The 15388-nt window shown below is 44.0% G+C and overlaps 1 protein-coding gene across 2 annotated transcripts in view; it reads left to right on the top strand.

The window, feature by feature from the left end:
* Positions 1–10679, top strand: part of SRGAP1 (SLIT-ROBO Rho GTPase activating protein 1) — a 255335-nt gene extending 244656 nt beyond the window's left edge. For both annotated transcript variants that reach the window (XM_070409810.1, XM_070409811.1), the window contains exons 19-22: positions 111–291; positions 1701–1835; positions 1967–2306; positions 5550–10679. In XM_070409810.1, the coding sequence (XP_070265911.1) occupies positions 111–291; positions 1701–1835; positions 1967–2306; positions 5550–5927 (1034 nt within the window). In that variant the 3' untranslated portion in view covers positions 5928–10679. The remainder of the gene's footprint in view (positions 1–110; positions 292–1700; positions 1836–1966; positions 2307–5549) is intronic.
* Positions 10680–15388: the final 4709 nt, after the last annotated feature.

The raw sequence follows: 15388 nt of genomic DNA, 5'->3' as shown, positions 1-15388 counted from the left end.
TATGAAAGCGGCCTTTCTTATTTCTAAGGCCTAACCTAGACCTTTCAGGTAGTGTATTATGCCTTCCCAACAGCCCTGTCCCTCACCGCTTCCTGGTGTGTTCTCTGTAGAATGTGAGCCAATAGAAGCCATAGCCAAGTTTGACTACGTTGGGCGGTCTGCCAGAGAGCTGTCCTTCAAGAAGGGAGCCTCCCTGCTGCTGTATCACCGAGCGTCCGAGGACTGGTGGGAAGGCAGGCACAACGGGATCGACGGGCTGGTGCCTCACCAGTACATCGTGGTGCAGGACATGTGAGTAGTCCCAGCCTCGGTTGCCAGAGTGTTCCCAAGAGGAGACTCCAGCTTCTGCTCTTCCAGTGACCTTGGCCTTGTGGGAAAAGAGCAGGAGGGCTTGCAGAGCTAGCACTTCGGGCGCTGGCAGTTCTTCCCCTGCCCGCGGGCCTCTGATAACAGAACTGCCGGGCCAGCAGGTTCTCATTTCTCAGAATCCACCGGAGGCTGGGACCAAGGACTAGTGAGAGACGCCTTTTGAAGCCTCCAGATTCTTAGAACCTGAGCAGAGAAGGACTTTACGAGCTGAGTGACACTGCTGAATCCAGAAGCAGCAGTGCTCTTCCTTTGGTGTCTGCCTACCATTTCAATTCCAGATTCCCAAGAGAGAAGATACTGGCCTCAAGTTTAAAAAGTATCATCTCCTGGCTTCTTTTTTTTTTTCTTCTTCATTTTGCTGATGAGAAAGCTCTAATTTCAAAATTATTTTAAAAGATAGAAAGATAGTCATAATATATTAAGTGAAAGAAACAGGTTACAAAGTGTGATGTACAGAATAATCCCTATTTTGTGAATACGTTATTTCACAATGCAGCACCAATTTAAGAGTAGCTTTTCAAGGAAAAGAGAAATATAACGCATAAAATGTATAAGGTGAATACATGAGTCGGTCTAATTTTAGAAGTGTTAAAATGTGTACCTCAGAACCCAAGAAATATTATGTGTATACTAGAGGACCAGTGCACGAAATTCATGCACTGGTAGGGTCCTTAGTGGTTGCTAGCTGCCAGCCAGGGCCTCCCTCCCTTCCCCCAGCCGCCACCTGCCAAAGCCTCCTCCCTTCCCCCAGGCCGGCCCCACCCCCTGGTTGAACTCCAGAACAACCTCCCAGTTGAGGGGACAATTTGCATACTACGCTTTTATTATATAGGATACAGATATCAGTCATATGTATCTAAAGTATATAAGCATAAGCATCCATAATGTACAGTAAATACTATATACATACACAGGGTGGGGCAAAAGTAGGTTTACACTTGTGAGTATGCAAAATACAGTTTATTATTATTTATTAATTATATTATCTTCCATAGTAACAACTATAACCCACTTTTGCCTCACCCTATATATGCACACACTTGTAGGCATGTACCCCAGGCATTACAAAAGGTATAGAAGGATAGTTTTTAAAATTCTGACAATAGTTGTCTCTGGATGTTATTTTATATTATGGGTAATTGTTATTTGTGTATCTGAATTTTCCACTTTTTCTGCAATGAAATTGTATTATTTTTATAATGAAAAGGAAAACATTACATTAATAAGAGACTTACATACATAACTGCCATCACTTATTTGTGTGTGTGTGTGTGTGTGTGTGTCCTATTCATCTAGCAAAACACCCTCACTGTTGATTCTCGTTACTTCAGGGATGATACGTTTTCAGACACTCTGAGCCAAAAAGCTGACAGCGAGGCCAGCAGTGGGCCAGTGACTGAAGACAAGTCTTCATCCAAGGACATGAACTCCCCGACAGACCGGCATTCGGATGGGTATTTAGCCAGGTGGGTGGAGCCTGATAGTCAGGCTCCTGAACCTCCACTTCCCCTGGGGCCATGCGGAGCCAAGTGCCCTTTGCAGTATTACCCAGTGTGGTGAGCGCTCCTTTTCTCTCTTTCTCTCTGTGTATGTCTAGACAAAGAAAAAGAGGAGAGCCACCCCCTCCAGGAAGGCGTCCTGGCAGAACCAGTGATGGCCATTGTCCTCTCCACCCCCCACATGCTCTTTCCAACTCCTCAGTTGACCTGGGGTCCCCAAACCTGGCCAGTCACCCCCGGGGCCTGCTGCAGAACCGTGGCCTCAACAACGACAGTCCGGAGAGGAGGCGCCGGCCAGGCCATGGCAGCCTGACCAACATCAGCCGGCATGACTCCCTCAAGAAGATTGACAGCCCTCCTATTAGAAGGTCCACGTCATCGGGGCAATACTCAGGCTTCAATGACCACAAGCCACTGGACCCAGAGATGATCGCTCAGGTGGGATGCTTTTAGGGGAATAGTGCACGTTCAGTGCCTGGGGTGTGATGAAGGAGGTTTGCAGGGTTTACTTTTTTGTAGCCCTGTATTTTGTATAGAACCAACTAATGAAAACAGAAAAGAAGTTAGTCCATTCTTTAATTTAAGGCGTCGCTATGGGCCTCTTGAAGAACCATGTGTTACTGGAAGGGCCCAAGTACATTAGGTTTATATTGATTTAAATAGTCATGGCAGAAATGTAGGACCCAGGGCATTCAAATGCATCATTGCTACATAGCCGGGAAAATTCTGCAAAGAAGAGTAATGAGGAAGGACTAGCCCTCCCAGGTCTGAATGCATGCTAAAGACAGTAAAACAGACAAGTTGATGGAACAGAACAGAGAGCCCAGAAACAGAAACGTTTTAGTATGGAATAAAGATAACACTTCCATCTCAAGAAGTGATGAATTAGTTAATGATGAGAAGTGATGGTTAGCTGTTTGAAGAACAGCGGGTCTGGGTACTGGGTCATTCCTGAATACATACGTGTCTTCACTTTTTCCTAATGATTAGAATTGACAAAGTCAAAGGACCTGTAAAAAAAAATTAATTTGCCCTAGCTGGTCTGGCTCAGTGATAGAACGTCAGCCTGTGGACTAAAGGGTCCCGAGTTCAATTCTGGTCAAGGGCATATGCCTGGGTTGCGGGCTTGATCCCCAGTAAGAGGCATGCAGGAGGCAGCCAATCAATGATTCTCTCTCATCACTGATGTTTCTCTCTCTCTCTCTCCCTCTCCCTTCCTCTCTGAAATCAATAAAAATATTTTTTTTAAAAATTAATTTATTTTCCCATAGTTCCACCATATTCCCCTCTAGTTCTTTTTGCAGCACAGTCATTAAAAATGTGTGTGTGGCCAGTGACAAAGGAGGTGAATAGATTCAGGCTTTGCCATTTGTGTAATCTGAAGTGACTTCTAGCTATCACTGAAGCTTAAAACTAAATAGATCAAAAAAGAAAGTGAATGAGAAGTGAAGAGACAAATATGGGGACTTATTAAAGATGGATTATTTTTCATAACAAGAGCCCAAGGAAACCTGCACTGATGTGACAAATTTCCAAGATATTTTCAGTGTCCTATCTAAAAAGAATTTTGGATAGCAAATTAGATTGTATAAGGAGTTTAATGTGTTTTTAAAACATTGAACCAATGTTAAGTGCACAACGATTTTTCAGCAAAAATCAAAAAGACTTTGCCCTTCTTGCTTTTCTCTATTGGAAGTATTCTCTGTGCAGGGTCCTTTGAGGCCTGTTTAGAGCCAGTGGGTGACATGTGACTACAGTTCAGTACTGATCGGAAAAGCCGTAACATCACTGCTTACAATAAGCAGGTGAAAAAGGATTTGGGTTAGAGAGACAGGGATTTGGGAGCTTGGGGGTGGGAAGACCTACTAAGGTCTATTTAACCCTTCAGCTTCTAGAGGCAGGAAATCCTTTCATTGCAAATCATAACAACAGAAACTCAACAGATAAACAAGGCTCTCTTCATTCTCTCTGGGGCAAATACTTGTTATAAAAACAAATCCATATGCTTAGCATCAAATGGAAGTCACATATGAAAATAATTACTTGCAAAGTGATGTCATCCTCACAAAATGGCTTCCAGCTGTGTCCTTTATTTATCTTTCCATCTCTCACCTCCAGATTTTCCCATGAGGACAATGAAGCCTGCCATCATGATGTTCATACCAAAGGGAAATAAACATATACATATATATATATATATATATATATATATATATATATATATACACACACACACACACACACACACACACACACACATACATACCTACAGTGGGGCCTTGACTTCCAAGTGTCCCGACTGACGAGTTTTTTGAGATACCAGCTGTCTCTCGGCGGATTTTTTGCATTGAGTTGATAGAGTAATTTGAGTTAACGAGCTCCTTAACGAGCTCGGGTCTCGGAACGAATTAAACTCGTAAGTCAAGGCCCCACTGTATATGCAAATTCTTTTATTAAACAAATCAATGGAATCCCTGATGAAGTTTTTGGGGTTTTTTTAGTTACAGTATCCATATGTGACCATCATGTTTTGGTTTATTTATTCAGCAGAGCACTTACAGTATGCTAGGTCCTGTGCTAGGCTTTATGGACACAATGTTAAATCAATAGACTGAAGGTGCTTACCATCCAATGAGGGAGTTGAGTGTGGAAATCAGTTAGCACTGTGCGAAGCCAGAGGGTTATGCTCCAGGTGAGTGGAAGAAGAGGTCTCTTAGTCAAACCAGAGCAGTGGTCCTCCGCTCACCCTGCCTCACACAGTACTCTACCTTTTGAGTGTGTGCATATTAACAACACAGTTCAGTAAAATATACGCTCATTGTTGTGAAACACATCTCCAGAACGTTTTCATCTTGTGAAACTGAAACTGTACACCCATTGAACAACAACTCCCCTTTGGCCCATCCCACCCAGCCCCTGGCCGCCACCAATAATAACTCAATTATTGCCAAGTATTGAGTTAGTCTTAACTCAAATTCCATGAAAAGTGTTTCCATTAGTGATGTGATTTTTCTGAAATGTTGGACAACGCTTGGTCAGTCCCAATCAAAATAGAGTATAATATACATGATCACTTATTCCTAGAAATCTTAACACCATTAAAAAATATTTTGTGGCCCTAGCTCAGTGGTCGGCAAACTCATTAGTCAACAGAGCCAAATATCAACAGTACAACGATTGAAATTTCTTTTGAGAGCCAAATTTTTTAAACTTAAACTATATAGGTAGGTACATTGTTATTAACTTAATTAGGGTACTCCTAAGGCTTAGGTAGAGCCACACTCAAGGGGCCAAAGAGCCGCATGTGGCTCTCGAGCCGCAGTTTGCCGACCACTGCCCTAGCTGGTTTAGCTGAGTGGATAGAGCGTCAGCCTGCTGACTGAAGGGTCCCGGGTTTGATTCCGACCAAGGGCACATGCCTGGGTTGCGGGCTCAATCCTCAGTAGGAGGCATGCAGGAGGCAGCCAATCAATGATTTTCTCTCATCATTGACGTTTCTCTCTCTCTTTTCCTTCCTCTCTGAAATAAATAAAAATATATATATTTTGTATAAGAATTGGGTTGTAGGCTCAGGTTATTATCAATGCTGGCCTGTTTGCTTGGAAGTGAAATTATGTGTTTCTGTACATGAGTATTAATTATCAGTTTGTTCTCTCTCTCTTCCTAATGATGTTACAACAGGATATTGAAGAGACGATGAACACTGCTTTGAATGAACTCCGAGAACTGGAGAGACAGAGCACGGCAAAGCACGCCCCCGATGTGGTTCTGGACACCTTAGAACAAGTGAAAAACTCCCCTACCCCCGCCACTTCCACCGAATCTCTCAGCCCATTGCACAACGTGGCCCTCAGGAGCTCAGAGCCTCAGATTCGACGAAGCACTAGCTCCTCCAGTGACACGATGAGTACTTTCAAACCTATGGTGGCCCCCAGAATGGGCGTACAGCTAAAGCCTCCAGCCCTAAGGCCAAAACCTGCTGTTCTTCCAAAAACAAACCCTACCATAGGACCTGCGCCGCCCTCCCAGGGTCCTACAGACAAGTCTTGCACAATGTGAAAACCACTGGGCAAGGTCATCCGGGGAGGTGATTATAAAAAAGAAAATGGATTAGTGACAAGTCACGATCCGTAACTTTCCATAGTTTTGTGCTTAGAACTGGAGATCTTCTGGCTTTCCTCTGTTCTCGAACGTAACGTCTGAGACTAGCTAAATTAACACGGGCATTTGTATTTTGTAGTTTCTTTTTTTTTAATAACTGGACATATGTCATTTTAAAGACAATAGACTCACTTAGACTTACTTGAAAATTCAATGCTGCACCGTTTGTAACGAAGGCAACACCACTCTGCTCTCCGCATTGTATAGCGCCTCGGGTTTAGAGCAACCTGGGTGACTCAGAACTGCCTGGGTCCCAAAGCACGAGAATCTGAGTTCCAGGCTTTGGAGTATCACCAGTGTTGGTCTGTGGCACTTGGGGTCATGGCCAAAGGGTGGTGATGGCATTGTTTGGTAGCTGACAGTGAGCGCCTCTGGTTCCATGTAGGGGGACAGGGTTTGGCTCACGCTAAAGACTTTCAGGTGTCACAGTGGGATGGACATTCCCAGTGGGACCTTCAACCCACGGCCTGAATGATTGGATGAGTGTCTCTTTCATAGTAAGTCATTTCCCTGGGTCCAGGTTAAAGACTCAGCGGAAGAGGGTAGAGCCTCTGTAGTTACTGCTTGACCTGAAACCTGGGAGAGGAGGGAGGCAGTCCTCCAGAGTTACCAGTGTGACTCCTTCCACGCGCCTGACCAGGCCCCAGAGGATTTCCAGCTCCATCCTTCACATTCACAAAGGACTAGAGCTGTCTAGTCTTCAAGACTTTCTGGTCACACTGCTCCACAAACAACTTCCAAGAGCTGTTGTTCAGTGACTGCCTGGAAAACATTCCCAGCTCCCCTCAATCCCGGGCTTCTCCCTTCTGGAAATGGAGAAAGCAAGCAGCACCACAGTGCTCGGTCCACTCGGCCTTCTCTTCTCCAGACCAAATGACCTTGGTTCCTTTAAACATGCTGCAGAGAACAGACGATGCTGAATTGAATCCCCACCTTTCCTCTCCTTCTGTCTCTCTGAGCCAACCTAGAACTGGCCACGGTACTGGAGTAAGCGCCGTGCTGGCCACGGTGGGAGAATTTCCTCATGGTTCCAGGATCACTTCCTCCCGATTTTATACCCTGGAACCAGGACTTTTTTTTTTCCCCCTTTTCCTTTCTCGTACGGTCTCTACATAATTCACATAGTCACCTAGCTCCATGAGGGGCCCTCTTTCTCTGACAATTTTTCTTTAGCCCATTTTTATGCTATAGTTCCCTCTATCTTAAGAAAGTTGCTTTGAATTAATTTGCTTTTGCAAAGGTACAAATCACCACTCCCCCACCAGCAGCAGCTTATATTCTCCGTCAGCCTATGAGCATTTTATCTGTTCTATCATTGAACTTACTGATGAGGAGACCTGTTGTTTTTTATGATAAGTGGGTGGCCAGAACTCACCCCTCCGGACCACCATTGATTTCCTTCTAAGTGTGGTTTCAAACTGGTAGCCAATCACATGCCCACCTAAGAATTACACAGTATGGACTTCATCAGCCCACTGGTGACTGCATCATGCAGGAAAGAATGAGGATTTGAACTAAAATCAAGATCATGACTGATCTCTACCTCAGTTTGCCAGTCTAATCATTCTAATGCAAACAGAGATTAAATTAATGAGATACTTTCCTTTCAAAGTCACACTCCAGTTGCTTGCCTACAGCCTAATTTCACAATTGTTTTGAATAGTGAATTTTTTTCCCAGTATTTCCCAAGAACGGTAAGCTTTTAAACCTCTTCATTTTCAGAACCACCCATGTTTTTGTTTTGTTTTTTTGGGGGGAGGGGGGAAGGCCCATTTGGAAAAGGCCCAGCTCAGCATCTTGTCCAACCCCTCCCCATTCTCTTGAGTTTTTGTGGTCCTTCAGCACCTTGGACACATGGAGACAGCCAGGACCACCCTTTGAATAGCACTAACGCTTTTAAACAATCTTCCCCGAACCCCCTAGGAAATTTAAACTTTCCTAAATAGTCTCCCAGTTCTTTCTGGATTCCACTTTGGTTGCTGATTCTCTGTCGCTATCTGGGGAAACAGAAGCAAAGAATAAAGGTGGAAGCAATAGAGGAGGGAGGGGGGATGTTAAATCTTTTAGAAATTAAAATAAAAAGGATTCTTAAAAAACATTTTCCATCTTTGGTGGAAGTGCAAGATGTTAACAAAGGGCATCAAAAGGCGTTTGGATGTATTATTTGGTAGGGGGAGGGGGAGGGGCCTCTTTTATAAGCTTTAACCACAGCTTTTCAGATCTTACTCCCAGCTTCATTCTCCAGGCTTTCCCCTGGTGATCCTCCCATGTCTCCTCTCATTGTTTGCACCGGTGAGGGATGAGGATTGCCCTTCTGCCATTGGCCGAAGGGATGGCAGGGGACATGCTGCTCTGGACCCTCGGAGCCTCCGAGGCTGTGCCTTCCAGGAGACGGCTCCTAATACTCTCCCATCCCTTCCTTACTCTACCTGTCCCCCTAAATCCTTGCTGTCACCCTGAGGCACTTTTTCCCCCAATTCCCAGGGAAAGATGTGACTCAGAGTGAGTAAGAACTCAATAGGGACTCACCTGTCCTTACTTTGTTTAGTAAAAGTCTTCAGATTCCAGGGGTACAACACGGTGGCCACCACAATATATCCAAACTAATACCCGGTAAGCGCATTAAAAGCTTCAGCAGCGAGAGACTTTACCTGGTACACAGCCTGCCTTACAGCCTCAGGGGCAGCACGCAGCGGGGAGGTGGAAGGCACAGGAATGAGGAAAGAAGAAAGGAAGTGAGTCCTGAGATGTTATGCCTGCAGTTTCAAGGATCTTAGTCCTGGTGTGCAGTTTGGGAAGGGTGTTGTTTTGATGATGGGGAAATGATGGTTCTACGAAGATTACCTGACTCCACTTACACAAGAATATGTATTCTCAGCTGATATCACTGTATGTTCATATCCCCTCCATGGAACTCACCCAACTAGATTTACCAAGTTGGCCTTTGGTTTGGGTCAGGGTGTGGATTAGCATAGAGAGAAAGGTACTTAGTACCTATTTCTAATGAGTGCTCTAAATTATTTCAACATGTTGAATGGCCCTTTGTAGAGCTCCATGTTCATGTTCATTGTCACCGCTATTGTTCAATTGCATGTTTTCTCACATATGATCTGACTTCGGTGCCCCTTGAGCCTCCATAGAATCATTTACAACAGTGCCCCGCTGCACCTACTGCAAAGAGCGTGAACGTTATCGATGGATATAGAGCCCTAAGGGTCAGATTGTATCGGTTCAGTTTTCTGTCTTTGTACTTTTGCCATTCCCAAAAATGGGCTTATAATTTAATCAGTAAGAAGAAGAAAGTGGGGAGAGTACTGGTCTCCTGAGTTTTGGGGAATGACATAGCCCCTGGGGTCTACAAACTGAAGAAACTTGAATCTGATCACTACAGCCTCAAATAAAAATTAAGAACCTATGGGTCCGTTGAGGGCATAGAAGACTTCATATTTGGGGTGACACAGTAGCGAGAGGCCATGAGTGCAGGGAATGCACTTAGGACTGAGTCTTGCTCTGAGTAACCCACCGCAGAGGCCCCGAGCCATGAGCGGCTTTCAAGTGAAGGCTTTATCCATGTGTAAATAGAGCTCCTATGGAATCACCCCCTGAACTGAAAACCTGACCGCCAGCTGGGCTGGGGTGTGAGGCTGGGTGTGGGGTGGTTGGCACAGCTTTGTTCAGATCAGTAAAACAAACTGGAAATGGAGTTGTCACTCACCCTAGTATACTTTTTAAAAAATAGTCTACGTGGCATAATCGAGATGGGTACCTGTATCTTTAAATGACGTAGGGAATTTTGTATGTTTAAATAATTGTACTGGGTTCCATAATGCTTATAGAAGCTGTTTAGTAAAAGAAAATATATAAACCGTGCATTTGTGAATGCCCCCTTAGAGCATTCATCCAAGTTCAGTGTGTCGTGTGACGGTTATTATAGCTGTTTATAGTGAGTGGCTGTGTAACAGGAGAGACTGCTATTTACCTAGGGGCTCAAGGGTAGCTCCTGCCCACTTAATTAAATCAGTGTTGTCCTTTCCTGTCCATTTGATCAATTGCAGTGCTGGTAGCTTCCTGCTTGTGACTGTTACCTAATTGTGTCAATGTACATCTGTAGTATGTACATGTGAAAGTGCCTTTCTATTTTAGGAGTTTTAGCCTGGCTCTGTACTGTTGCCCCGGCCTCCTCCCCCTCTTCTCCCCCCCCACCCACCTCCAATTTTTACTGCCTATTTGAGTGTTGAAACTTCCTCCACTCTCTCCCAGCTCCTCCATCCCCACCTTCCTGTGCCTCGAGTGCTCAGTATTGTCCCCTCTTGCAGCCTTGTCATCAGACTCTCGTTTTCCTTGTGACTGTGCCTTCCCCGCAGTCACTCTCCCTGCACCCCCCCTTCCCACCCTTCCCTCTCCACACCCTCCTGTTTGCCTTTGCTCTCAGTGCTGCCTCTCATCATTACATTCCCTTGGCTCTGAGGTGAAAATGAAGGGGGGTGCTTTTACAGGTCTGGGAGAAAAAAATATGTTTTGTTGTTGTTGTGACAATGCACTTTTATGTATAGTACTGTACATTTTGGCATGTACCATTCCAGGCTTCCGTATACAGTCAGGTCTGTTCTTCACGGTGTATCTTTATAATAAATAAGATAGTTCTGGCTGCCTTTGTCTGCTTCTGATTTGGTGTGATTCTCCGTGGTGTTTTCATTCCTTTCCTTTTTTTTTTTTTTCTAATCACTGTTCACCCCCCCAGAGAGCTGAGTTGCATTAAATAATGTGAAACTACTTTTTTTTTTAAGTTATCTCTTTTCATTTTTGTTTGTGAATTTGAAATGAGGCTTCTTCACAGACCCATGACCATGAGGCCAGGTTTTCAGAGTTCAGTTGGAGAGACTCCTGTGTAGGTGGGAAAAGGGACTGGGGGAATCTTCATGCAGAGGTTAAGAGAGCGCAGTCCTAAGCACTCACCAGCTTGAAGTCTTTTCTTTCAAGCTTTTTTTTTTTATGTGCTGATTTTATTTTTTTATTCCTTATTTTCTTTCCTAGCATTTATACCCTCCTCCATCTCCACACTGTTGTCCATGAGTTCTCTGTCTTTATTTTTTCTTTTTTGCTCAATCCCTCCAGCCCCCTTGAAATCTTTTTTTTTAAGGACCCTGGCATAGTAAACCTTGTCAAGCTGATCTTTAGTGTCATTTGAATAAATTGAAATGCAACCCTTAGGTATAGAATATGTTTAGAATTCCCCCATGTATTGGTACTTTTTTTCTCAAACTAAAAAAAAAAAAAAAAATCAAAAAAGCTAATTCTTGGAGGACTTAGCAATACTTTATAAATGGTTTTATAAAACTGTATCAGCAATGTGCTGGATTGAATATTGAATATTGATAAGAGGTATGGAGTAAAAAAAACTTCATTGACGTTAAAATGCATACAGAAAAGTACACAAATCATTGGTACAACAGTTTTCACAAAGTAAAACAGTACTATATCCACCACCCGGATCAAGAAATAACACATTATCAGCATCCCAGAAGCTAGGCGTGTGCCTCTCCCAAGTTCATCAATATCCTGATGAATAACAGGTTGGGTTTCCCCTGTCACAGTGGTTCTCAACCTTCCTAATGCTGCGACCCTTTAATACAGTTCCTCATGTTGTGGTGACCCCCAATTTCATTATAAATTGAGCATAAATAAAGCATAGTGATTAATCACAGAAACAATATGTAATTATATATGTGTTTTCCGATGGTCTTAGGCGACCCCTGTGAAAGGGTCGTTCAACCCCCAAAGGGGTCGCGACCCACAGGTTGAGAACCGCTGCCCTGTCATTATAACTTTCTTTTTTTTATTGATTGATTTGAAAAAGAGAGAAAGAGAGAAATTGATTTGTTGTTCCACTTATTTATGCATCCAGTGATTGATTCTTGTATGTGTCCTGACTGGGGATGGAACCAGCAACCTTGGTGTTATTGGAAGGATGCTCTACCCAACTGAGCTAGCTGGGAAGGGCCTCATTATAACCTGTTATAAAGAGACTCACAGTATGTTGATATGTGTCAGCTTCTTTTGTTGAAATTTACGTCTGAGAATTGTCCATATGATATATAACAATAGGGTCTTTTTTTTTCCACTTTCACTGCTATGTAGACTTCTATTACAGTAGCGCACTTATTTTAGTACTAGAGGCCTGGTGCACAAAATTTGTGCATGGGGGGGATTGGGCCTAAACCGGCAGTGGGACATCCCTCTCACAATCCTGGACTGCTGGCTCCTAATCGCTCACCTGCCTGCCTGCCTGGTTGCCCCTAACTACCTGCCCCTGCCTGCCTGATCGCCCCTAACTGCCCCCCTTCTCGGCCTGATCACTACCAACTGCCCCCCCTGCTGGCCTGGTCACCCCCAACTGCCCCCCGCCAGCCTGGTTGCCCCTCATGGCCCCCCCCACTGGCCTGGTCACCCCACGCAGCCTGCTGTTCAGTCATTTGGTCGTCCTCACTAACCCCACTGCGGGGCTGAGGGGACTGGGCGCTGCCATCTTGTGGCTGTGGGCCCCGCCATCTTTTGAGGGCATGACAGTCAATTAGCATGTTCCCTCCTTATTGGCTGTGGGTGCCATCATCTTTGAGGGTGGGGCAGTCGATTAGCATATTCCCTCCTTATTGGCTGTGGGTGCCGCCATCTCTTGCGATGGTGTGAGGGTCAATTAGCATATTCCCTCTTTATTAGATAGGATTCCTGATTAAACTTTGGGTATGGTATGCAAAAATCTTTAAATGTGAACAAGTAAATGAACAAAAAGTAAAGTAAAACCCACCTCTTAAAGGACATGTTTCCCCAAAGCATGATGGAATGACTTTGAACTAAGCCATTGGCTGGCAGGCCTACCTGAAAGCAGGTGGGACCAAGAAGATAGATTTCGAGGCTGCCACACAGGAACAAATGCCCAAATCATACAGGATTGTTCCCGGAAAGACTCCACTGTCCTGCGCCTCCATCACTATCACCCTCAAGTCCGCAAGCCTCCACCCTCCAAGTGCACCTACATCCCTCCCTCCTGAATCAGAGTCCATGGGCATGTGTCTGCCTGTCAACTCCCACTGTTCTTACACCAGCCAACCCTGGAAGAATATGAGCAAGGCAGGGAAAAGGAATTTTCTGCCTTCTACCTTGGGTACTTGGGACTCCTGCAGTGGAAAATTCCCCAAGCTTGATCTAAAGTCCCAAAAAGGTCCTGGGAGCCAAAACCCAGCAAATTCCATCCCACAGACCATATATCCTCATTTGGGTTTTGAAAAATATGGTCAATGTATCTTTGGGAAATAATCATGGTGAGGTTTATCATTCTCCAGTAGCCTTTCTATCTCTTTCTACATAGTAGATAGAAACGTGCCTTCTGCAATAATAAAAATAAACAGCCAGACCCGGCCAGTGTGGCTCAGTGATTGAGCATCAACCTATGAACCAGGAGGTCATGGTTCAATTCCCGGTCAGGGCACATGTCCAGGTTTCGGGCTCGATCCCCAGTGGGGGAGTGTGCAGGAGGCAGCAGATCAATGATTCTCTCTCATCATTGATGTTCCTATCTCTCTCTTCCTCTCCCTCTCTGAAATCAATAAAAATTTATTTAAAAAAAGAAACAGCCAGTTTATCAAGTTTAGTTCTTCACATGAGTTGCTGGAGAGCTGGGACTTGGCTGAATATCAAGGGGGGTGTGTGTGTGTGTGTGTGCCTCCTGATATTACCTCTCTCATTCCCTTTGACATGTGGGTTTATGTCTTTTTTTATGCCCTTTATTGTCATTTAGAGAGCTATTGGGAGGCAGCAGAGAGGTAAATGTCTGTCTTCAAATCACCACCTTTAAACTTTAAAGTTCCTCCTTTAGCCTCCTAACAAAACCCTTTCTGGATAAATCAGCCAGAGTTGGTTTCTGTTGCTTGCAACTGAAAGACCTAACTGGTGCACATACTGAGAGAATTTTCTTCCCACTTTCCAAAAGCTTATGTTACACCACTTCACTTTTATGAAAGACCTACATTAGTACCTGTTTTTGCTAACTGAGAGTAACCTGAAGAGGATTTTCACTTTTAAGAGAAAAAGTGGAAAGCAAAAATAGCATTTGTTTTGCAGTGAGCTGTTATAGGGGTAGTGTGTACCTGGAGGGGCAGTGACAGGGGCCCCCGCAACCTTCCTCCTGGCAGTCCACTCAGCATCTCAGCATTAAACTTTGTATCTGTGCTTTATCTCAATTTACTTTGTGTGGCCTAATGCAAGATGTGTCCCAAGATATCAGAAAGGCCTGATAGAGCTAAAAAGGGAGTAATCTTGGTGTAAAACTGGATGTAATCATCCTTTTGATTGTGGTACACAAAATAAAAATGTACGCATTGGGTTTTGTGTCTGGGAACTCTCAAAAAAACTTCCATATGAATTAATGGCAATTGCTTCTTTATGCCATTTTGGCTTCTAAAAGGTTTTATGGAAACTCTACTTTCAGATAGCAAGGGAAGCCTATAAAGCTGAAACAGTTGTTCTTGAGGGTAGAGTGCATAGAACCCTAAATGTTAAAAAGGTAAGCTCTAGTCCAGGCCAAGCTATTTCACCAGGAAGAATTCCCCAAATTCTGCAGCCCACAACAGCTGGGAAATGGCACCTTTCTCCTCAGAGGGCTGTGAGCATGCCATTTGCTACCTCCAGAGAAGGTGGCTTAGGAAAGACACCGCCAAAACTTATCCTTGCTTTATTTGGTTTAATCACTTTAGCATTTAGGAGTAAAACAGTGGGAGAAAGTTATTTCATTTTATCTTGGAGGTATTTGCGTATTTTTATTTAAAATAAATAAATTAATTAAGGCCCTAGCCAGTTTGACTCAGTGGCTAGAGCGTTGGCCTGCGGACCAAAGGGTCCTGGGTTTGAATCCGGTCAAGGGCACATACCTCGGTTGCAGGCATCTCCCCGGCCCATTCTCTGGTGGGGGGCTCATGCAGGAGGCAACCTGTTGATGTGTTTCTCTCACATCGATATTTCTCTCTATCTATCCCTCTCACTTCTACCCTCTCTAAAAGTCAATGGAAAAATATCCTTGGGTGATAAAGTAAAGTAGTAAGAAAAAAAATAAAGATGACAAAAAATGAGGAAAACTTGTTTAGCATGGTGTGAAGCAAAATACATGACAACAAATGCTTATTGAATAAATAGAACACCTGGCCAAAATGAATAAGTAAAGTGACCATAATAGTTCATAAATCTCTACTTGGAAAAATAAAAGGTTATAATATAGCTTGTTGGGAATGAGAGCATGTTAATAAAGTCCCCAGTGACCTATGTGGGGAAAAAGAGGTTCAAATGTATCTGATTATGTGCCCAAAGAA

Source organism: Myotis yumanensis, unplaced genomic scaffold, assembly GCF_028538775.1.
Source record: "Myotis yumanensis isolate MYYU_CA2020_CCGP unplaced genomic scaffold, mMyoYum1.0.hap1 SCAF_3, whole genome shotgun sequence".
In the NCBI taxonomy this organism is placed as follows: domain Eukaryota; kingdom Metazoa; phylum Chordata; class Mammalia; order Chiroptera; family Vespertilionidae; genus Myotis; species Myotis yumanensis.
The sequence above is the reverse complement of the archived record's forward strand: the minus strand, read 5'-3'. Positions and strand labels throughout refer to the sequence as shown.